Source organism: Sus scrofa, chromosome 4, assembly GCF_000003025.6.
Source record: "Sus scrofa isolate TJ Tabasco breed Duroc chromosome 4, Sscrofa11.1, whole genome shotgun sequence".
Lineage (NCBI taxonomy): Eukaryota > Metazoa > Chordata > Mammalia > Artiodactyla > Suidae > Sus > Sus scrofa.
Genome location: NC_010446.5, coordinates 85513701 through 85538435, shown reverse-complemented (window position 1 = coordinate 85538435; position 24735 = coordinate 85513701). Strand labels below are relative to the sequence as shown.

At 44.5% G+C, this 24735-nt stretch overlaps 1 protein-coding gene across 2 annotated transcripts in view; it reads right to left on the bottom strand.

The window, feature by feature from the left end:
* LMX1A (LIM homeobox transcription factor 1 alpha) overlaps positions 1-24735 on the bottom strand; it is a 167452-nt gene that overhangs the window by 32303 nt on the left and 110414 nt on the right. For both annotated transcript variants that reach the window (XM_013988077.2, XM_013988078.2), the window contains exon 4: positions 17027-17259. In XM_013988077.2, the coding sequence (XP_013843531.2) occupies positions 17027-17259 (233 nt within the window). The remainder of the gene's footprint in view (positions 1-17026; positions 17260-24735) is intronic.

The window sequence follows — 24735 nt, the reverse complement described above, 5'->3', positions numbered from 1 at the left end:
CATCTAGAATGTATATCAAATCATTGTCAATTTCTTCACAATGTACTACCTGGTAATCGATTCAAGTGTGTCAAAGTCCATCTGGACCACAAAGGCGGTGTCTTTTGCATCTTTTATGTTCCCTAGGTGGACAGTCTGAGGCTGGTCACAAAGGATGGACTCAAGTGTGGCCTGAATGAATGACATTGGAGGTGACAGTAATAAATAGGGACTTGTAGAATGGGTGTGTGTGTGTGTGTGTGTGTGTGTGTGTGTGTGTATCATTCATACCATCGAATCAGAGTTAAAAAGAATTTCAGAAACTATTTTCTCAAGCCTTATCTGATGCCCAAGTCCTTTCGTGCCCATTCATTCACAGGGTGGTTGGGGATACAGAAAAAACACAGACAAACAGAAAACTGCATTCATCAGAACTGGGGGCAAATGGGACAGGGTAGAAGTTCCACCATGTCACAGATTACACAGAATGAATAAATTGGGAATCACAGCTTAACACTTCAGGGCTTGATTAATGTCTGGGTCCATGTGCGGGAGTCAGAACAACCTCAGGTGTCCTAGGATGAGATCAGTTTCTATAGAAAATGGTCCTAACAAGTACAGATGCCCACTGCCCATGCATGGGCTACAGTCATTACAGCTTGTATCTGGTGGGCTCTGCAGGCTGCTCTACTCCAGTAGTTCTCAAACTGTACAGGGCAATAGTCTCACAGATTTCTGGACCCACCCCTGAGCATCTGGCTCAGGAGGTCTGAGTATGGTCTAAAGATTCACATTTTTAACAAGTTCCCAGGAGAGGCTAATACTGCGTTCCCTGGGACACACTTGGAAGACTGCTATTGTATTTGATGTTTGCTATTGATATTTTTTGTTATTTGTTTTCCCATAGCCATGCAAACTCAAACAACTGGAGAGTGGAAACACGGGTGAAAAGCTACCTAATTTTAAATGCTCTGCTTTTCCATGACCTCCCCCTTGAATCCTAGATGGATGTGTTCAACCTTCCAGCAGACAGCCACATCCACATGGCCCACCAAAACCTTCAAACTCAACATGTCCCACCTGAATTCATTATCTGTCTAGCTCTTTCCTTTGTTTCTGAATTTTCCATCTCTGTGATATCGACATTCATTCCAATTAGAAACCTCAAAATCATCCTCAACTTCAGCTTTTCCTCCTGTATTAATGTCATTCAATTCCAGAATTTCAGCTCCCCAATGGTGGATACTTAGCTTGTCTTGTTTACCATTATGTCCCCAGCATACAGAATGATGCCTGGCATGAACTAGGGATCCAGGAAGTAGTGAATGAATAAGTGAAGGAATGAATTCTCTGAAACCTCTCTCTAATCTGTGCCTTGGTTCAAGCCTTATCCCCCACCTGTAACACTGTAATAACCTCCTACCCAGTTTCTCTGCCTGCAGTGTTACCCTGACTCAAATCCATCCTCCATACCTCTTTGTTGAAACACAAGTTGAGTAACATCACAACTGTGTTTACAGACCTTTTTTCCCCCCTTTCTCTTTTGGGCTGCATGCCAGGTATATGGAGATTCCTGGGCCATGGACAAAACCCATGCCACAGCAGTAACAATACTGAATCCCTAGCCTGCTGAGCCACCAGGGAACCCTGCAAACTTCTGATCAGACTTTGCCCTAACCATCAGCATAAAATTCTATATAAAAACAAATAAGCTGCTCTACAAAACACTTCACATCTTGGCATCACTCTTGCCACTCAGCACCCCAGGATCCCAGTCCCCCAGAAGAACCCCCACCTTCCAGCCCTCTCTCGCCTGGACTCAATCCTATTTTTGCAACTCTGCACCTGTGAAGCTACGCTATTCTAATAATGTACTCATCTGCCTTTCGTCATCTAAAAATGACCTCCTCTGTCAAAACCAAGCCACAATGTCACATCCATTGTGAGCGCTTTTTTAAACAGTCCCCGATCCCTCTGCCCCACTACACATATACACACTCCAAGAGGCATTACTGATCCCATCTCTACGATCACAGCACTTTGTACCTCCACTGTAACATTCACACATATTTTACTGCAATTATTTTATTACAGGAGTTTCTCATCCACTGAGGAACCTGAGTGCTTGTAACACAGAGACTGTTTCCCTTCCTCTCGTAATCACTAGAATCTAAGCCAGAGTCTGACAGATAGATCGGCCCCCAAAATGTTTGCCGAATTGGCCTCAATTTAATTTAGTTAGCATCAATCAGAGAGTAAGGAATAAACAAACAGTCATGGACTTAGGGAGACTAATTCTCTGAAGTCTTCACCACCAAGGCCAAGCTGAAAATTGAAGTAATTACTTGGGTAGATGATTCATGAAAGAAGGAAAACCATTTGCATTTGAATGATCTAGTGAGGATTTTCTGCTTGTTGATGTTTCTGGAATTTTTCAGATAATGGCTTCAATTCTTTGATTCTTTCATGGGATAGAGAGGAGGCCAGAAAGTTAATCTATCAATCACTCTCCCATCTGAAACCAGGCCATTTTCAACCAGTTCTGCTGAACAGAAAGCATCCATAGAAACCAAGTTTTTAAGAGTGCCACCAAGTAGAGGTTGAAGGGCCTGCAAAGGTTCAGATTCAGCACTCCAAAGAGCTCCTAAAGAATGCCAGTCGGTGTTGAGTTGCTTTCCTGCTATTTAAATAACCTCAGATGTGGCTATCATTTATTTATGCTCTTAGAATTCTCAAAGTTGGTTGGAGCGTGAAGGAGAAAGAGTGAGCATCAGTAAGTGATATCTGTAGTCCAGTATGCCAGGTATCCTGAGGCCCAGAAACACAATCCAATCCACGATGCACAGACCCCCTGGGAGCCCAAAGGAAAAGCCCAGTTCAGGTGGCATGTGCCTGTGCGTCTGTCTGTCCTGTTCTGAGAGCACTTGCCAGGGATGGAGGCACAGGTGTTGGGGGGAAGGAATGGTGGGGTGTTGGAGGAGGACGTAATCTCAGACTGCAACATGCCCCTCCCTCTTAAACACACACACACACACACACACACACACTCTCACACGCAAATCCCCAGCACCTGCTTCCGAAAGCCCTCCCTCCAAGGCTGGCCCGAAGGCGAAGGCGGCTCCACCAGAGGAGAGCGGCGGATTTACCGTGGCATTACTTTTAATTAACTCTGCTGCGGGTGCAGGGAGCGCAGGGTGGGCCCTAATCCCGGGCCCGCCTGACGTCACCTGGGAACGAGGTGGCGCGGGGCGGCGGGGACCAGCGACGACCTCGCCGCGACCCGGGCGCGCCTCCGCCCGCGCGGGGCTTTGCTCGGCGGGAATTAAGGGAAGGCGAAATGTTAGTACACTTTTAATTGGAAACCGAGTTCTGCTTTCAGAGCGGCTTGTTTACTCAGGACCGGGCATTAGAACTCAGGGGAGGCTCTAATTGAAGTGACGGCTTTGGAGATTATGGGGAACATATGGCCCTACCGCCGGGCTCTTTATCTGCATTTTCTCATAAAACTGCCGTCCGTGTGTATTTCTGCGCTCACCCTCGTACATTTCTAAAAGGGCCTCAGAGGAGCGGGCGAACACGGGGCTCCAATGAGATGGGCTGGGGCTCGCAGCACCTTGCGCTCCCTCCAGCCTGATGGCACCGGGGGCGGGGTGGGGGGGAAAGAGCCCCGCCTCGGCTCTGGCTGGTTCGCTTGAGCGCTGAGAGGGGAAATGAGAGAGAGAAAGAAAAGAAATCCACACTGGTGAGCGCCTAGCAGGGGCGTCATTCAAACTGTGGTGAGCTAACTGCAGGAGGGAGTTGCCAAGGTAACGGGAGATTTCCCACTCACGCCTTCCTCTAAGGCCCAAGAGAGGGAGCTTCCTGTGTCTGGTCCTGACCAAGCCCGCACACAGATGGGAAATGGGAACTCAGTGTCTTGGGAGAGAATTACATTTCTATCAATCCAGCATCAACAAACCGATCAATCAATCGTCTATTTACACACCTGTGCAGGCTCCAGCACCCATCACTATCCTGTTGGTCCCTCCCTCCACTCCCCACTAGATTTCTCACTATATCTAGAGGTGCCAGATAAAATATAGGACACAGAGCTGAATTTCAATTTCTGAGAAACAATTTTTATATGGCATGAGAAACAGTTATTCAAATAAAATTATTATTCACTATTTATGGGAAACACAAGTTTAACTGGATTTTTGTTTGCTAAATCTCACCACCTTTCTCACTTGAACGAAAAAAAAACCTGCCTTCTGTCTTAATTCCAGAATCTCTTCTGGGGAGTTCCCTTCGTGGCTCAGTAGTTAATGAATTTGATGAGCATCCATGAGGATACAGGTTCGATCCCTGGCCTTGCTCAGTGGGTTAAGGATCTGGCGTTGCCGTGAGCTGTGGTGTAGATTGCAGGCACGACTCAGATCCCGAGTTACTGTGGCTGTGGCATAGACTGGTGGCTACAGCTCCCATTCGATCCCTAGCCTGGGAACCTCCATATACTGAGGGTGCAGCCCTAAAAAAAAGACAAAATTAAAAAAAAAAAATAGAATCTCTCTGGTTCAGCACCAAAGCTCTGCAATTGGGCAAAACAGCTGATTGACGTGCCCCAATTCCTCCCCACCCACCTCCCCAAGCTTTACCTTTGGCTGGATTAGGAGTTCTCAACCTTGGCTGCACATCAGACACATCTGGGGAAATTTCAAGAAATCCCTGAAGTCCAGGCTGCACCCTAAATCCATTAAACCCTCAAGGCCCATTCCACAGGAGTCCAAAGTATTTTTTTAAATACCTAAGTAGAATAATTTTTACAGGGTGACTACTCTGAAGAGTAGCTTTCATTTGAACATAAAATCTTGTTTATCTATTTATTCGGTTATTGACTGTCTCCATCCATTAGAATGTTTTATAACAGCAGCACTTTCATTCTGCCACCTGTAACATGCCTGCTATACAGTCTGGACTCTAAAATATTTGCTAGTCAAAACTCATAATTCTACATGTTCCCCCATGCCCCAAACCCAATCCTTGCATGATGCAGGTGCTCAGCAAATTCCTGTGGATGCAATGGATGCTGAGTTGGTTCAGCTACTGCTTTCCCATCCATATGGGCTCCTAAGAAGGAATGCCTGGACAACTTACAATGAACACCAGCTTGGTCCACATGCTCCTTAAATCCCTGCTCAAACCCCTGAGAAGAAAGAAGCATGGCTCTGGATCCCAATGCACAAACCTAGATTTGGGCCACTAAGAATTCAAATGGTTCTTAAACGATCCAGTCTTCCACATACTTCTATAGTACCCAACAGCAAAGTCCTCAGAAGAAGCCATAACCTGGTTTGTCACCAATCCTTAGAAAACTAGGCTTTGGGTTTTTTTTCCCAGCACCGATACTAGGGCACAGGAAAACACTGGAGGTGACGGAATAAAGCCTCTTCATATCCATTATAAACCCTCCTGGTTGGAAACCTAAAAGTTGATAGGCTTGTTTGGAATGTCCATACAAGAGAACCAGAATGTTCCCTATACTTCCTTCCCCATCTTTCCTACACGATAGTGAAGTGAGTCTCTGATTATTTAGTTCAGGTTATAAAAGGTCAAAGTCATGGGTTGGCTCTGCATGGTCAGAGATTTGACTCCTAACATTCACCAGTCCAACTGCACAGCCCTGCCCTTGTACCCAAAGAGGATCCAAGACAGAGATGGGCAGACAGAAGCATAAATGTCATCGCTGCTACAGGAAAAACAAATTGGAGTGCATTTCTCCTGAGAGTGGGGTTATGACAGATGGCAGGACATCCCAGGTCAGCCTGTATAAGCCTGTTAGAAGTTTTGTTCTGTAGTGATATACTCTGCTGTTGTATTTTTATCCATTTAATGAATGAGGGCTCCAGTTTGCATGGCTGATACCTTTCATCTGGACAAAAAGAGCAACTGGTTTTTCGGGCTGTCATCAAATAAGCCGCAGGAGCAGAACAGATGTTTGTTAAGTAATTGTGAAAACAAAACAAAACAACAAAAATCAGTAATAATACCTTACACATACTTTTAAAGTACTTCCATATTCACACACCATGTTGGCTTTGGATCCTTGGAAAGCCTCTTACTTCCTCATAAGAGATGCGCATGGGAAGTATAGAGATAGTGAGTAATAATTAAGGAGGAACCAGAAGTTAGAATAGAACCTGTGATTGATTTGAAAGGGAGTGAACACTCATTTCAAATCACCTTGTTTTCATTGCTTTAATTGTATGTGGAAAGATTCTTCAGTCGGGGTTTCTCAGGTAGTAGTAAGTCTTACTGAGTACCTGGAGCACTGCCATAACCAGCAGGGAGAGCTGTCAGTGAAACATGAGAACAAAACGCCAGGTCTATTTTAACCTACGAGTACATTTTTATCAACTGGGCAACACCAAATAGTGCTTAATGAATCAGGCTGAGAGCTGGACGGCCTGCTGCTGTTTGAACTCTGGCTCTTTTCATTACTAGCTGTAGGACCTTAAGCAAATTAATAATTTCTCTATGCTCATCTGCAAATTAATTTCTCCATGCTCATTTCTAATCTGTAGAATGGGAATAACCATGCCTTCTTCATTAGCTTGATATAAAGGTTAAGTTAGTTCATTCGTGTAAAATGCTTAAGGCAATGCTCTGTTCAGAATAAGGGCTCAATAATTGTTAACGTCATCATCATCATGCAAAGAACACAACGATCAACTGTCCACTTAACCAACTGTTTTTCTTGCAGGGATTGTGCAAAAGAAATGGATGCACACAGCACACTCTTGCAGATTAAATATGCTCTGAAGCAATTGCACTAATTTTAAATTATGGTTTTTATCAAAATTATTAAGTGTGAACACATAACCAAAATTAAGTTACAGTTCGGTAGAAAAGAGATGATGCATTGTCTGAATCTTTATATTGCCTGTAACTTTTCAAGCACCAAAGATAAACTCTACCCAACTCTCAATTATAGCAAAGGCTGAGTATCAAGTGTCCTGACTTGGTAATTGGTAGAATTAAGTTCTTATTCTGGCTTATCCCTGACTCAAGTATCTTGTGTCCTTATTTCTCCGTCTATAACACGAAGACAAAACAAATACTCTGGAAGACAAAAGTTCACAAGAGAAGAAAAGCGCTGAGCCTCAGACTGAGGGCAACAAATAATTCTGGTAGTCAACTTCATAGTTGTGATACTAACAAGAGCTAAAACTTGATTTTGGAAAAAATCTGAAGAGGCTCAGTCAATTACAACTGTCTCTTGCCTAGTATCCAGAGACGCCAGATTAATAAACCAAAAAATTCTCATGAAGCTCTTTGTGCTAGTCATGATATAAATACGTGTGCTCCTCGTGTCTCTTTAATAATGCCAACTAAGATGAAAATAGATAACAGTTATTGCATGTTTACCCTATGCAGGGCGCTGAGCTAAGTCTTTGGGGCCAGATGATATCTTCTGTGTCTTTGGTTTTAGTCTCAGCACCTGACACAGTGAAGGTACATGCAGAAGATTAAAACATATTTATTAGCTTGAAATTTGAGTAATCTATACCAATTCCAAAACCTGGGCATAAGTTTTAAAGTAACTGCCTTTTTTTTTAAAGCAGTTTGTTATTATTATTATTATTCTATGTTGCTCCTTTGTTCCTTTCCTTTTGTGTTGCATGATTTCCTTTTATTTTATGTTTGTGTACTTTTCAGTTTTTGTGCATGTAATGTTTGGTTTTAAGTACAGTAGAAATTGACAGAACATTATAAACCAACTATAATGGAAAAAATAAAATCATTTTTAAAAAGAATTTTTTTTCCCTTCAAGCTTCAGGCCGTGATCCATTAATGGACTATGAAATTAATAGAGTGGGCTAAGACTAGAATTTTAAATTAAATATAATGGATAATATCAGCATGTGGAGTAAGCAGCCAGTCAACCTAAGTTTGAAATTTTTATTTCATATACACACACATATATGTGCACACTAGGACATGATTTATTTATTTTATTATTTTAATAAGACTTTAATTTTTTCTATTAGAATAAATTACAATGTTCTGACAATTTCGGCTGTACAGCAAAGCAACCCAGCCACACATATCTATCTATCTAGATATATATATATACACATTCTTTTTCTCCTATTATCCTCCTCCATCATGTTCCATCACAAGTGACTAGATATGGTTCCCTGAGCTATACAGCAAGATGTCATTGCTTATCCACTCCAAATGCAATAGTTTGCATCTACTAACCCCAAACTACCAATCTATCCCATTCCCTCCCTCTCCCCCAGGCATGATTTAGAAAACATACTTTTACTGAGCTACACTTAAAATTTTCTGGAACATGCTCTTGGAGAGGAGTCTTTGGAACACAGTGCTGTAGAAGAAAATACAAAATAGGATTTAAATATACTTCTTAACAACTATAATGTTTATCTGAGTATTTTAACACCTACCCAAGGTTTTTCGTTTTGGTTTTTAATGGCTCACCCCACTGTTTCTGAAAGGAAAGACTGACAAGACTGATCTCCAGGCTAAGTCCCTTCTCCTAGCTCTCAGTCCTTTTATATCAACAAAGTTGGCCTCACTGTTCCCTCCTCATATTAAGAGGTTGGCTTTAAGATGTTTTTCTGGATGGTGTTGCTCCCTATTCACTAAGTCCTCTGCCCTTTTCTTCTGCAACTAAAACACAGCCTTTAGCACAAAGCCTGACACAGTGTAGGTGTCTGTGAGAAATATCTGTTGGATTAAAGGTTGGCAATATGGCTGCCTGGAAGGATAGAAACACACTGTGGTATGTAGCAGAGAAATGCTAAGAGGCATCTGCAGGAATACAATGCCTTCTGTAATGGGTAACTGTCAGGTTCATGTCCTTCTGGAGTACAAAGATGAGTGTTGCAGGAGAGGATGGGGCTAAATTCCACACATCCCTCCCATTCTTGCTTGAAATTCCTACTGAGTCCCAGAAATGACTATAGGACTCTTTCCTCCTGGTCCCCTGCACTGACTTTCCAGGGTGCAACCCTAGCTTTAATGTTCAGAGCTAGAGAGCACCTCTGAGACATGCAGACCCACAGAAGGATTCGGTCTCTCTCCAGTTCCTACACCCTAGCCACCCTAAAGGAAAGGCCCTCTCTCTGACTACCCTGAGATGCCCTCGGGTCAGCTATCCAGAGGCATCTAAAATAGAAGCACAAAGACACAAGATGAGATGTTTGTGAAATGATAGATCTTTGGGTAAACAAGCTTATAAGCCATGCGCTACCCAGAGGTACACTAGCTCAGCACCAGGAGATAATAATGACACCTGCCATTCACTAGGCATCAACCAGACTTCAGGCCCTTGACACCAATTACCTGTGTCCTTACAGAAACCCACAAAAGAATTATTACGATCTGCTTTTTCTGATTAAGAAATAGAGTCCCGGCCAGGAAAAGTACAGGCAGACCTCATTTTATTGTACATTGCTTTATTGCACTTTGCAGATATTACTTCATTTTTATTTTTTTACAAATTGAAGGTTTGTGGCAACCCTGCATTGAGCAAGTCTATCGGCATCATAGTTGCCAGAGTATTTGCTCACTTCATGTCTCTGTGTCACATTTTTGGTAATTCTCGCAATATTTCAAATTTTTTCATTATTACTACCTTTGTTATGGTGATCTGAGATCAGGGATCTTTGGCATTACTATTATAATTGTTTGGCATTTTTAGCAATAAAGTATTTTTTAATTAAGGTATGTACATTGCATTTTTAGATATAATGCCATTGCACACTTAATAGACTACAGTATAATGTGAACATGACTTTTATGTGCACTGAAAAACCAAAAAAATCTTGTGACTCATTTTATTGAAACAGTCTCTTTCTTAAGGTGATCTGGGACCAAACTTGAGAAATCTCAAGGTCTGTCTGTATCTTTTCCCCCAGGTCACGTGCCTATGAGTGCAGGCAAGACTTAAATTCAGACCTAACTTTAGATCCCAAGCCCTTTGTACTACAATATGGAGCATGAGACGTCCTCATTCCTCCTGCCGACTTCCTTGTGTTTTAAAATTCATAACTCTGAACTGACAAGATAATCCCATAGGACAGTCAAGCATTTTCCAGAACTCATGAGGTAACCACTGTCTCTCTATTCTAATTTATTGGAGAGCAAGGAGAGTTCCAAGATAGGTTGAAATATTTCTGCAATGAAAAACAAAACAAAACAAAACAAAACAAAACCACCTCAGTTCCAAGGTTGTAGAAGGAAATTAAAACCAGTATCTAAATATCAGTGGTAATGAACCTGACTCAGATGAGGAGGAGAGAGAGATGTATTATACAAGGAGAACAACAAGAAAGTCATCAGGATCATTCAAAGCAGCAATATCCCATAGCCTAGGAAAAATTAAGGATGCAAATACTCTGGTATGTGTGAGGAACTTCATTCCAGTTCCAGTAGGAAGAACATCATTCTGGAGGTGAGTGCCTCTCTCAGAACCACAGAGGCAAACATGAACAGGACATAAGTTCACTTAGTCACCTAATAAACAAGCATTTACTGAGTGCCCGTTGCCTGCGGGCACTGCGCTAGGGCCAGGTCAGTGTACACCATAAGGAGAGAGGCAACATAAGCTCCAGTGCAGTCCAGACTGGCCAATAAACAGAGGCCATGGAACTGCTGTAGTCATCCCAAACTTAATACCTCTTCTACAGAAAGGACCGTCATGATGAGACTGCATGACCCAGGCTTCCTCTGGGAAAATCCCTTTACAAAAGCGGAACATCAAAAAGAGTCCTGTCCTGGGCTGCTGACAGTTTTAACTCACAGAAGATAAAGGAAAGAATGCAGAGCCAGCTATTCGTGGACTTTGGTCTGACCAAGGAAGAGCTGGTAAGCCAAGAGAATGGAGTGGTTTGAACCCTGGGAAAAAATCATAGCCAAGGAATAAGCCCTGGGCACAATCGAAAATGCATTCTTGAAGTTCTCTTGTGGCGCAGTGGGTTAAGGACTTGGCATTGTCGCTGAAGCAGTTTGGATTGCTGCTGTGGCGCTGGTTCTATTCCTGACCTGGGAACTTCCACATGCCACAGACCTGACCAAAAAAAAAAAAAAAATTTCTTTTAAATGCATTCTCTGCTTCAGCTAAGAAAATCTTAAAATGGTAAACAAACAAATCCCAAAATAAATAAGCAAAAAAAGATGCTGATCCCACAGTGAGAGATGCGGAAAGGAAATAAAACATAATAGATACTGCTGGAAAAAGGGTCAAAAATGAAATTCTGACCAGGCATTTCATGTGATCCCCAAAATGAAGAAAAAGGTGATTTAATAGAAATATAACATAAAACTAAATGCAACATGGTATCCTAGGTTGGATCCTGGAATAAAGTCATTAGTAGGAAATCTCTTGAAACTGAATAAAGTCTCTAGTTAATAGTGTTGTACCAATGTTACTTTCTTGTTTACATGGTACACTTATCAAAATGTACATTTAAAGTAAAATATTGACATTACAAGGAGTTGGGTAAAGAGTATAGGAACATACTATACTCTTGGGTAAAGAGTTAGGAACATCTGTCCCTCTTTGCAACTGCCATATAAATCTAAGCTTTTATTTAAAAATTTTAAAAGTTTAAAAGTGCTAACAAGACATTTGCAGATGACCTCAGATGTTAAAAAAAATGTGAAGATAAGAGGGCTAGATAATTAAGATATGCAACATGGACCAGCCAGAAGCCATGACTGCCTGTCAGCTCCCAAGTCCCCTGGTCAAAAAAAGCTAATGAAATCATGAAATCATCAATAACATATGGTGTTCATGACAAGTTGTAATAATAACATGGTGCTAGTTCAGACCGCATATGGAAGATTTTATCCCCTTCTGGGTGGTACAGTCTAAAGAAAAGATAGTATTTTTACAGAGGGAGCAAAGAGTTTTTTCAAGGGATAGTTAGAAGGATGAGGAAGAACTAGAAAGGAAAAGAGAAGACTTGGGGAATAAGGGTCCCTGTCTTCAACTCGAAGGGCTGCCTCATGTCGGGGAGACTGATGTGTTTTGTGAGTTCTTGAAAGCCCAAGGTCAAGGCTTGGGTTCCAGGTGGAGACAAACACTGGGGCTCAATATAACAAGTCTCAATATAACACTCAGAATGTGAGGTCAAGAGCTCCCCATGGCTGGACAGGCTCAAACAGAGAAAGTGTGCACTGAATAGCCTCTCATGTGTCTACAAATTATTGCAAGAGCCTGTGATTCTCTGATCAAGAAGGCACAGACATGAATGTTGCCAGGTCTCTCCTGGAAGCCCTGGGCATCCAAATTGTCTGATAAACCCAAAGAAAAACGGTCCAACTCTGGCTACAAATATCATCCTGATGCTTGGGAGGATGCTTCAAGGCCACTGGCAAAGCAGGGACCATGACAAAACAGGGTTTTCTGGCCACACAAGAAAAGAACAATCAGCAGCTGAATATCTCCTGAGTTTGGTGTCCATATAGCTCTAAATGTGTCACATGCTTTTGTGTAAGTTGTATAGTCATCATCATGAAACCACATGTTCTAGCATCCTAGATTTAAGCAGCCCAGAGGTCACTAATCCAGTCTTCCACCAACTATAATTAAAAATATTAAAAGACAAGCAGGTTTATTTCCTATAAAGGGAGTCTAGCCCACACATTTTTTGGACACATTTCTACTCTATGTTGAACCAAAATCTGTTATCTCACCTCCCAATCCATGGGCCTGCATCCTTGGGTGTGACTCTCATATTCCCCTTAGCCTTATTTTTACAAAGTTAAATAAACCAAGTTTCTTCAGCTATATATCATTCACAAGCTAATAAATAAATAGCTCCCCTCAAGACTTTGTCTAATTTGTCAGTGACCTCCTAAAATTCATCATTTAAAATTAGACTAAAAATCCTAAATGTGCTCTGACCAATGCAAAAATTATTGGAACCATAATTATATGTTAGGGACGTTGGTTCTATTAATGCAGCAAAGGTCCTTTTGGCTCCCACTGACTTTACAGTCAATTAACACCTCATGTGAAATTGCATCAAAAGAGGTCCTATTCCATATCATTACTGTTGAATTTTGGAACCCAGTGGTTAGATCTCATCCTGCTGACTTTGCGCTGTTCTGTTAGCTTGTCAAAATCTTTTTGAACATTGAGAATATCAGTTGCCACGCCAGCATTCCCTGCCAGGTTTGTGTCATCTGCAAATCGAATAAGCCTGCCTTCAGCGTCTTCATCCAAGCCATGGATAAAAATGTTAAAGGAGACAGGTCATTCAATCATTCACTCAAAAAATATTCATCAAGCATTTACAATATGTAAAGCACACAGGACAGAAATGAGAGGAAAGACTGTATTTGTATGGGGACAGATCCTAAAATAGTTTGCTTTCTGCAAACACCTTTCTGGACTTTTTTTCCCTTGAAGACTGAACTCAATTCATTAGGTATCTATTGACCACTTACTCTTCCCTTGGCATCATGCTAAGCTTTGTTAAAGAGAACAAAGGAATTAAAAGCTACAACCTATTTTCTAGAAGTTGGTCCTATGTCTACTGAGGCTGGCTCTGTCATTTAATGCTGCAAGACAGGCAACATTTATATAATTGAAAAAATGAGTGGTACAGACAACATATTTGATTCTGGTTGAGACTTTAATGTCATTTCATTTAAAGCTGCAAAAACGATAGATTTTTAGTGTTGAAAGGGACGACACACGTCTTTGGGCACCTTCCTCCTCTCCCACCTTGCCAATCTTAGTTTCAACAAGTGGGGGTCTATCTCTTGGTAGTTTTTCTCTGTTGGATCGTATAATTAGAATGATATCATAACATTTCCTATGTTGAGTCAAAGTTCCTTCCATTTACCTTTTCCTCTACTGTATAAATATACAATGATTTTGCTAAAGAATTGAATGACTTCTGAAGTTAGAAAAACAATAGGTCTGATCCAACCACTGAAAGACAATAATTAAGTCCTCATTTAGTCTTTCCTTTTCTAGCCTAAATATCTGCAATTCCTTCATTTAACATGGGTTGGCAACCTCCTCAGTCACCCCAATCTTGTCATTCACATCATAACACCATGTCTGGCATAAAGCAAGCACTCAAGATATATCCACTGAATGAATTCATGAATAAGTGAATTGGAAAGCTCCAGTTTGTCAACATCAGCCTCAAAAAGAAATGCCTGGAACTACAGAACATACTGCTGAAATGTGATCGGAAGAGTGGACCTGCGGCAGTTTGCTTATTCTGAACATTATACTTTAAAAAAATTATTTTATTGAAGTACAGTGGATTTATAATATTGTATTAATTTCTACTGTACAGCAAAGAGATTCAGTTATATACACAATTTTGTGTGTGTGTGTGTGTGCGTGTATATCTTTTTTGTATTCTTTTCCCTTCTGGTTTATTACAGGATATTGAGTATCCCTGTGCTATACAGTAAAACTTTGAATATTGTATTTTTTATGCTACTTAGAGTCAACTTCTTTTTGTCTTTTCTCATGGCGAGGGGACAACACACTAATGACTCTAATTGTCTGTAACCAGTTAAAATCTGTAATTGGAAAACAGTGGGCAAGACCCACATTGTGTACCAAGAAAGGGAAGACCCCAGCTTTAACTTCCATGTGAGAAAGACTAGTGTGTCCTTCTGGGCATGCATGTCTTTCTAAGGTCATGCTGGTATGCCGATCCCCACAGCACCTAAGCCCCTTGGGGAATTTGAAGATTTTGCAATATTCCGCAGAAGAGCCCTAGTGGGTGGGCACAGCATGACATCTAAAGGGAGAGACAGGATGAGCTGACCTATTAAGTGGAGGCCAGGAAGCTCAGTTTAGAATGGACCCAATTACCCCTGACGGAGATGTTCAGTACATCAGTGGTAGTGTTCCCAACAAGGGGGAGCTTCCCTCAAATTTAAACATCCAGGAAAACTTAAGACCAAAGAATCCAATAGAAGTTAGGACTGTCCTGGTGTCCGCTTACTTTTAAGGTCACAAGGGGAGTTGGGCAAGAGGAACCCTCGGGGGAAAAAGAAGCAAAACACAGTGCGATGAGGATGCCAACACCAGCAGGCACTTGGTAAGCATCAGCGTTTATCTACAATTCTCTGTTATTCCCCCCCAATAAAACTATTAGGTAGGCATGATTATCACCACTTTACAGTTTTGGAGACTGAGGCTTAGAGAGGTTCTGAAACTGGCCCAAGTCACACAGATCTAAGTGGGGCAGCCAGGCTGAGGCCCCCACCTGACAGCCTCCCATGCTCCATCCTCAAGCATTGCAGGCGGGGCTCCTGTTACATGTTGTTTATTCATTCTTTAACACGGACGCTATCAAGCACCCTCATTGTTCCAGGCTAAGCCCTGCAGATACGGTGGTTAAAAACACATGCAGAGTCCCTCCTGGGGCTTTGTTAGCACTCTGGCAAGAACAACAAACAGCCAAACAAGCAACCCCATCAAGTGGGACCTGGGTCACGGCAGGAGAGGTTAAGGGTAAATTCACCCGGCACATGGGAATACGTCTTCCTCAGTGGGGTAGACCCTAGAAAGAAGCTGAAAGTATATGCTAGGGAGACAAAGGAGAGAGGGAATCAACTCTGAAGATGTGGAAGTGAGTGTGAGACGGGGGTGTGTGTCGAGTGGGGGGAGGGGAGGTTTGTTCGGAGGCTCCCCACAAGGTCAAAGAGACAGGCAGAGTGAGATGCCAGAGGCCTTGCAAGCCGTGTTAGGGGGTTTGGGACTGGACTGGAATTGGCAATGGCAAGAATTCAGGTCACGTGGATATCGCCTCATTCAATCTCACAGATTCTTGGGTGGGGAAAGGAGGCCAGGCTAAGACCAGCACTGCCCTGTGGGACAGACAGACTGGAAGACATTTCATGCTTCACTTGGGAAGTTTTCATTTCTCTGGCCTTGTGAAACCTGCTCTAAAATGTCTCTCAACTGGATTTCCCATTGTGGCTCAGCAGTAACAAACCGACTAGTATCCACGAGGACTGGGGTTCAATCCCTGGCCTCACTCAGTGGGTCAAGGATCTGGCATTGCCATGAGCTCTGGTGTAGGCTGCAGATATGGCTTGGACCCCATGTTGCTGTGGCTGTGGTGTAGGCCGGTAGCTCTAGGTCTGATTTGACCCTGAGCCTGGGAATCTCCATATACCCCAGGTGCAGCCCTAAAATAAATAAATAAATAAATAAATAAACAAAAAGTCTCTGAATGTCTGCCATCCCCTCTCTTTCCCCTCTCCAGGGAGCAGGGGGTAAGTCTTGGGTGGGTGGAACAAGTATATTCTAGACCTTTCTTTATGTGACCCACCAAGTCTCAGATAGATTCCAGTTTTCCTACTTGTCAAGGAGAAAACAAGGACTAGAGTAGTTCAGAAACTATGGCAGATGGAATTACTGGTTCTAATTCATCATTCCCATTAATAGTTTTATGCGTCTCTCCCCTGTCAAGGCTTCATGGTACAGTGCACTGCCCCTCCCCCAACTTTGGGTTTCATCTTCTAATTTGATTTGGCCAGTGAAATAGGAGTAGATATGATATGAACAGAGGTTTGAAATGCGATTGCATGGTTGAGCACGCCTTCTTGCATTTCTGCCACTGCCAGGAGACCACACCCTGTAGCTGCTACTTCTCAACCCTGGACCTCAGAATAAACCCCATAGAGCAGATGTGAACTCAGTCTACAGCCCAGAGCTATGCTTAGCTCTCAGCAGAGCCCAGGTGACAGAAGGCCTTCGGTGTCAAGTAGAGTCAATTCCATTAACCCAGAGACTTGTGAATGTGTGAAGCATCTATGGTGGTATGCCATGGGATTTGGGGGTAAGTTGTTACACAGCATCATCATGGCAATATCTGACCCATAAGGGCTTACTCCAAGCATACAAGGAAACTTCCTGGAATGCAGGGCACAGCCTCACCATCGGACCAGGCTGCCCTGGGGTTGGCCCTCTAGGGAGAGAACAAGGCAGACTGCCACTGCATCCCACCCTCCTACCCCCCTCCAACCCTCCCACCGACCACACGGCACTCACCTGAGTCTGATGCTGCCGGGCTCACCAGGCTGAGCAGCTCCCGCTCCTTCTCATAGTCCCCTTTGCAGAGCAGCTGCCCCTCCTTCAGGACAAACTCATCACCCTTCTGCAGCTGCCGCTCACAGACACAGCAACAGAAGCAGCTCAGGTGGTACACACTCTTCTGGGCCCGCATAACAAACTCGTTGGGTGCAATGGCCTCAAAGCAGCCCCCACATTTGACAGCAAACAGCCTGGCAGCAGGGAAGAAAGCAAAGCAAAGCCTGTGAGAAAGATGACTGAGGCCCAAGTCAACCACAAGAAGAACTTCCAGAACTGGGGCAAGGAGTCTTGGAATGAAATAGGCTTAAATCCAGATGATTATCTCCCTGAGGAGGTTGAACCAAATAATTCAGTTTGAGACCTACTCTCTCAGAGGCTTAAGAAAAGCATAGTGAGAGGCACTGGAAGAAGTGTGAGCTAAAAGCCAGGGTGTATTTGGTGTGGCCCATGGCACAGTGTTCTCAAAGGATGTGCTACAGACTGGAATCAGGCAGGCTGCCTGGAATCCCTGGGGGACTGGTTATTTAAACAAAATGATAATAATCATGCCCAGCAGCATGCAAAAGGGTCGGCTCCAGGAATTTGAATTTTTAATAAACCCCCCAGGGAATTCTGAAGTATAACCTAGGTTTTGAGAGATAAACTGCATCTCAACTTTTTTTTTTTTTCTTTTTAGGGCCACACCTGCAGCATATGGAGGTTCCCAGGCTAGGAGTTGAACTGGAGCTGCAGTGGCTGGCCTACGCCACAGCCACAGCAACGCAGGATCTGAGCAACCTATGCCGCAGCTTGCAGCAGCTTGAAGCAATGCTGGATCCTTACCCACAGAACAAGACCAGGGATCGCCCTCCTGAATACTTTTAATCCGCTGAGCCACAGTGGAAACTCCCAACTTAGCCTGACTTTCAGTGGATTCAGCCCAGCTCTAAGGACTTAATTCTTATCTCATTTCACTTACTTTCCAGCAACCACGAAGAGGATATCCACTTATGCCAGGCAGAGATGGTAGGTGCTAATGATATAAAGGTGAATAGTAGGTACTAGTGATATAAGGGTGAATAAAAGAAAAACCCTTCCAGAAATGAGCTCAGGCTGATGAGAGAGGCAGACATGTTGAATAACTAAAGTAGTGGGTTCCGGGAACACAGAAGAGGAAACAACTGTCAGGAAGTCAGTGTGTGTTTGTGTGTGTGTGTGTGTGGGGGGGTGCATTTTTATTACCTACTCAGTCAATCCAGGTCAAATGAAGACAGGAAGATGGGCAGGTTGACAGGCAAAAAGGGGTGGGAGTGGGGATTCCCCACAGAGGGAATAGCCTATGCGAAGGCCAGAAGCGGTGCCAAGTGCATGCTATGCTGGGTACCCTGTGGAGGCCAGGTGCCTTGAGAAAGGTGGAAGGTGAGGCAAGTCATGACTGGATTCTAGACAGCATCTCACAAGCAACAGGGAGTCCCGGACCCATTTTAACACAATAAGAGCCTGTTTTGGAAAATGAACGCTTCACCATATGAAAGGTGGAGGGGACGTGGTGTTGGAGAGCTGAGTGAGGGAGAGCAGCTGAGCAGCGACAAGGGCGGTGCTGGGGCAGCAGCAGGGGAGCCAGACAGAAGGGGACAGACTCATAGCTTGGAGACAGGAAGCACCGGCACATAGCCTTCCCGATTTCCTACCTCTGGGGGCCTTTTGATGCTATACCACCCTCCTGCAAAGCCCTTCCTTCTCTGTTTAATCCACCTGAATCTAAGCCGCCCTTCAGGACACAGAAGCTCCCACCTTCTCCTTGAATCCTTCCAGACCTCCCTGCCCCACTCGAGAGCAACCACATCCCCTCTGAACACCTTCACCGTGTCCTGTCTGTGCTGGTCATTGGCCACTTATCTGGAGCTGTACAAAATATAGTGGATCTGGAGTCCCGGGCTCTGCCAACCACTCTGTGGACAGCTGTCTGCCAAACCTCAGGCACAGTTTCTCCCCTTTGCACCTCTTTTCCCTAGCTATTGTGAAAGACGTGAAGCCAGACACCAAAGTCCAGCTCCCAAAGTCCCAAGATCATTGTTTCCTAGAGCTGACTTAAAACAGTTTAATCTTACTTTATTATTCAACTTCCGCATGTTTATAACTTATCTCGCCAACAGCCTCAAGAACAAGGCCTGTGGAATATTTATATGCCCGGCAACCACTTCTACATGGCGGGTACTCAACAAAAGTTTATTTGCTTTGACCTGTGGATCTCGCCTGCTCACCTGTTGTGAAAGAACATGTGCAAAGAGCCCAGCCTCAGAGCTGACACCCAGCAGATTCCCAGTAAAAGTGGCCCTTCTCTTCCCAGTCACCCCAGATCAAAACCTTTGGCATAAGCACAGAAATAACAGACCCTTGGAGTTCCCATTGTGGCGCAGTGGTTAACGAATCTGACTAGGAACCATAAGGTTGCGGGTTCGATCCCTGGCCTTGCCCAGTGGGTTAAGGATCTGGCGTTGCCGTGTGCTTGCAGATGTGGCTCAGATCCTGCATTGCTGTGGCTCTGGCGTAGGCCGGTGGCTACAGCTCTGATTCGACCCCTAGCCTGGGAACCTCCATATGCCGCAAGAGCGGCCCAAGAAATGGCAAAGAGACCAAAAAAAAAAAAAAAAGGAAAAAGAAATAACAGACCCTAAAAATATCTCTGGGATTCATTCATTATAGCATTCATTTTTCTATTTCCAAAATAAAGAGTTATTTTCTTTAGAGCAGTCATGCAGGGAGTTCCCATCATGGCTCAGTGGAAACGAATCTGACTAGCATCTAGGAGGACACAGGTTCAATCCCTGGCCTTGCTCAGTGGGTTAAGGATCCAGCATTGCCGTGAGCTGTGGTATAGGTCGCAGACGCGGCTTGGATCTGGTGTTGCTATTGCTGTGGCTGTGGCGTAGGCCTGCGGCTGCAGCTCCAATTCAGACCCCTAGCCTGGGAACCTCCACATGCTGTGGGTTCAGCCCTAAAAAAAAAAAAAAAAAAAAATTCCAAAAAAAATTTAAAAAGTTAAAGTAGTTGTGCAGTGGGGTGAAGGGTATCTCAAACACTCTCTGTTTGTCCCTGAATATCAGAGTGGTCCCTGGGTCTGGAAAGGTGGTGTAAGGAAGAGGATAGTGCTGAGCAGGGGCAGAGTGTTCCATGAAGCTCCACATCCCTCCTTGCTTCATCAAGGCAGACAAAGCTGATTCAGGATTTCCAGGGAGCCGAAGGCACCTTGCTCTGCTCGCAAGCCCCACCTCGGCAGGAGCTAGAAATATAAGGAACTGAAGAGCATTTTTTTCTGTCCACCATGATGGCCCCAGTGTGGCCAAGCCCATCTCAAAAGCACACTTGCACATTCTCTCACTTATTTAGTCTTTTTTTTGTTTGTTTGTCTTTTGTCTTTTTAGCACCGCACCTGTGGCACATGGAGGTTCGCAGGCTAGGGGTCTAATTGGAGCTGTTGCTGCTGGCCTATGCCAGAGCCACAGCAACGCCAGATCCGAGCCGCGTCTGTGACCTACACCACAGCTCACGGCAATGCCGGATCCTTAACCCACTGAGCAAGGCCAGTGATCACACTCACAACCTCATGGTTCCTAGTCGGACTCATTTCCTCTGTGCCAGGACAGGAACTCCCTATTTAGTTTTTTCATGCATTCTGTCATCAATTCAGAAGCATCCATCATGCCATGCACCAGATACCCTGTATCTTAACAGAGATGGGGAAGGAAATTCCCACAGCGGGGATCATGGAGATAGTATTTATAATCAAGTTCATGTGGAATGTCTGTTATGTGCCAGACACTGATGTGGGCACAAATGATACAAAACAAAGTCTGCATCCTCTCTGGAGATCACATGATAGGGAGAGAAACAGCACACAAAGAAACAAACAGATACATAATGTCAACCCATAGGGATTTAACTTTGAAAAACAGAATATAAGGCTACAAAACACTGTTTCAGGAATACAAAATAAAATGGCATGAAGCCACAGTCTGTTTATGATATTTAATCACGTCTCAGCTCTAAAGCTGTACTGGTTGATGGCTAAGTCTACACTCCACGTGCACAGCATGTTTATCTTGGAAGCTTCTAGGAGGAAGGGAAGAGTTTTGAGGGTGGCCTGGTAAGGGGGAGGGAACTGGCATGAGAAAAGGAGGCCATTCAAAGTCTCTGAGTGAAGGAAGCCAAGGCTTGGAGAAGGGTCTGAAGCCACCTCCTGTGAATCTACTGGAGAACAAGCCTCCCTGGACAGAGGCCAGCCTGCAGGTGACCCGGCATGGCGCTGGATTACACACACACACAGGCAGTCTCACTCTTAACCCAGACCCTGGGCCCCAACACCATTGCTTCCTGCCCTTGGCCATCAGAAGTGCATTAGAAACACCTATCCTGGCATGCCCTCCCCTTGCCTCTCAACTTCAGAAAGGGGGGTGAGGTTGGGGGACAGGTTAAGGGCTGGCGTGGCTCTTTCACCACTAACAAAGTATGTGACAGCCCCCTAAACAGAACTCCAGGTACCACCTGCCCTGTCCCTGCCTTCTTCCTTCCTCCAGCTGCCCCTCGTGCCTTTGCTCTCCACGTCTGAATCTCAGGGCACACCAGGCCCTTGAACAATTGCCTTTACTCCCGGCCCCCATGCTGGATGTTGTACATCAGACAGAAAATCCACCCAATTCCTCCCTGGCCCCAAAGTCCCTAGACACTGTTTGCCAACCTGAGCAAACTAATCAGTGCTTTAACAGGAGCCAGTCAAAGGCCTTTTGTCCCCAAGCCCTCCTTCTCCTCCCCTTCCCCTGGAATGAACTGTTAAACAGACTCTAGGCAAATGCTTCCAGGAGTCAACAAGCTCTCAAGAATCCACAGCCGCAGGTGGTGGCATCTGTGCTTGTCTAACTCCAACCCTGTTAATCTCCTCCTCTTCCTCCTCCCTTCTTAATTTCATCCCCCACTCCAAAACTTTCCCCCAAGTTGGAGAAGGGAGGGTTAGGGTGAGCTCAACAAAGAAATCCCACCGTGTTGACTCAGGAACGGCCAGAGGAATTGGCAGGAGTTGTCTGGGCTCAAATCCTGAAATGGTCCTGGTTGGTGGGGACACAGACAAGGGAGCAGGGGGCAGTCCTATTTCTCTCCATCCTCCCCATCGGCTGCCCCACTTTGGATAAAGACCAGGTAGACCTCACCTTACTGTTCTGGCTCTTGTTACCCTCACTCACCCCAGGGCAACCCAAGGAGAAAAGGCACATGCAGTCCCGCCACCTGTGTGCCAGATGTGTACACAGCTGTACGGGTACCACTGTGGACCCAGCTGCCGACTCCACACTTCCCACAACTTGTTTTCTCTAAGGCTCAGACAAGTAGAGAAAAGGATTTGTTCGAAAGTCCAGGTCGTAATTAAAACACAGCCTGTCTCTGCCCAATGCCCTGGATGGCGGCCCCCACGGTGAATTTCCCCCTCTGAATACTAATGAGACCTTGCTCTGGGTTCAGACCCTGGCAGCCTGGCTGTGCCCTAGAAAACTCAGCATAGTTTCCAGAAATGTCCAGCTCTTTTAGGCACAGAGAGCAACTCTCAACTTGGCCCACCATTCAAAATTCACCTACCCTGGAAAGCTCTTCAAGTGATTCTTTTTTTTTTTTTTTGGTCTTTTTTAGAGCCACACCTATGGCACATGAATGTTCCCAGGCTGGGGGAGAATCAGAGCCGCAGCTGCCAGCCTGAACCGCAACCACAGCAACACTAGATCGGAGCCAAGTTTGCATCCTACACCACAGCTCACAGCAATGCCAGATCCTTAACCCATGGAGTGAGGCCAGGGATGGAACCACATCTTCATGGATACTAGCTGCATTTGTTACTGCTGAGCCACAGTGGGAACTTCCTCTTCAAGTGATTCTTTATCTCTTTGTTGCATCTCATTCCCCCACCTGTAAAATAGGAATGCTGGGATCTAGCTGGTGGAAAAGCTTCCCATGCAGATCCTGCCCCAGAGCCTACGGCCTCCATCAGGGCTCTCCTCCCTCTACGGCACATCCTCCCCGGAGCAGTCAAGGGGACAGGGTGGTAAACAACCTGTCCTATGTATTCAGGGAGCTCACACTCTCCAGCAGGCAGCAGGCTCTGAGCAAATAGCCACATCTGCTGAGGGTGTATCTGGGGTTCGTAGGAGGGGACTAGTCCAAAGCAGAGCCCCATCCGCTTGGTTTAGGCTCAAAGTCAGCAAATCTTCTCTCTCTTCTTTCCCTTCCTCTCTGCCCATCCCTTCTCCTCCTCCCTCTGGCCCCTTTCCTGCTGTCTCTACCAGGCAGGGAAGCAGAGGCAGGTTGAAATTCCATTCCATGCCTTTCTTACCCCTCTTGTACAGCCACAAGCTTAAAGATGCAAAACTTGCAGTTTTGGTGAGAGAGCCGGAGTTGGCAGGCTCTGCCACTTCCAAGCAGTCAGCGAGAATTGAGCTCATCACTTAATTATTTGTAGCCTCCATTTCCTCAGATATAAGAGGCAACAATGATGCCTACACTCCTGGATTCCTGAGGGTTAAATGAGAGCAGGCATGAGAATTTTGTGACCTACATGGCAGAGCATGATTTTCAGTCACCTTTATGGCCCCACTTCTGTCTCTTGACCTTTTGTGGATTTTTAAAAAAAAAAAATTTGCCCCAAAGGTGGCTCTCTGAGCTTAAGAGTTTCCTAAGCCCTATCCTAAGAGGACACTTCCTCCTTAGCAGCAAGAATCCTAACTGATTGTGCCACTGGAGCTCCAAAATTGCATGTGTATAAAATTTACATATACACACACACACACCCAGATACATATACAGCTAAGGTCAAAAGAAATTATACCATATATATATATATATATACTGTATATAAGGACACACAAACACACAAAACATACATATAAATACACACCAGCTAACACTAACCATTCACATAATCCCTCTCTTTCTATCTATATTGTAAAATACATATGTATTTTCAGAAAGGATTTACATTACACTTTTTTTCTAGAAAAGATTTTGTTGGAAGAAAGCAATTTGCTCCTAAGGCACATCTGCAACCCCCTAGGCTGGATAATTTCTTAATTTGCTCCCATTTTTGTGATGCATGTTTTGCTTACATGGTTGGGGATCCTCCTCTGCTGCTGAAGAGACAAGACTGTTTCCAAAGCAGACATGAAAGCCTGACACCTGAAAAACTCCTAGAGAGCAGGCCCATGGTGATCAGGACAGAGGCCAGGCCTCCAGAAGCCATAGCACACCCTGCACAGCAGGAGCTACAGCAGAAGGATGGTGATGTGCCAGGACACCATGTGGACACCTGGACGTTGGTGCTAGCTTTATGTCTTGAAAAAGTCATTCCACCTTCTTCTTTCTTTTTTCTTTCTTTCCTTTTTTTTTTTCTGGTCTTTTTAGGGGCCACACCCTCGGCATATGGAGGTTCGAAGGCTAGGGGTTGAATCGAAGCTGTATCTGCTGGCCTACACCTCAGCCACAGCAATGCCAGATCTGAGATGTGTTTGCAACCTACACCACAGCTCACAGCAACGCCAGATCTTTAACCCACTGAGTGAGGCCAGGGATTGAACCTGTATCCTCATGGATGCTAGTCAGATTCATTTCCACTGAGCCACAATGGGAACTTCCCACCTTCTAAATATTGGGGT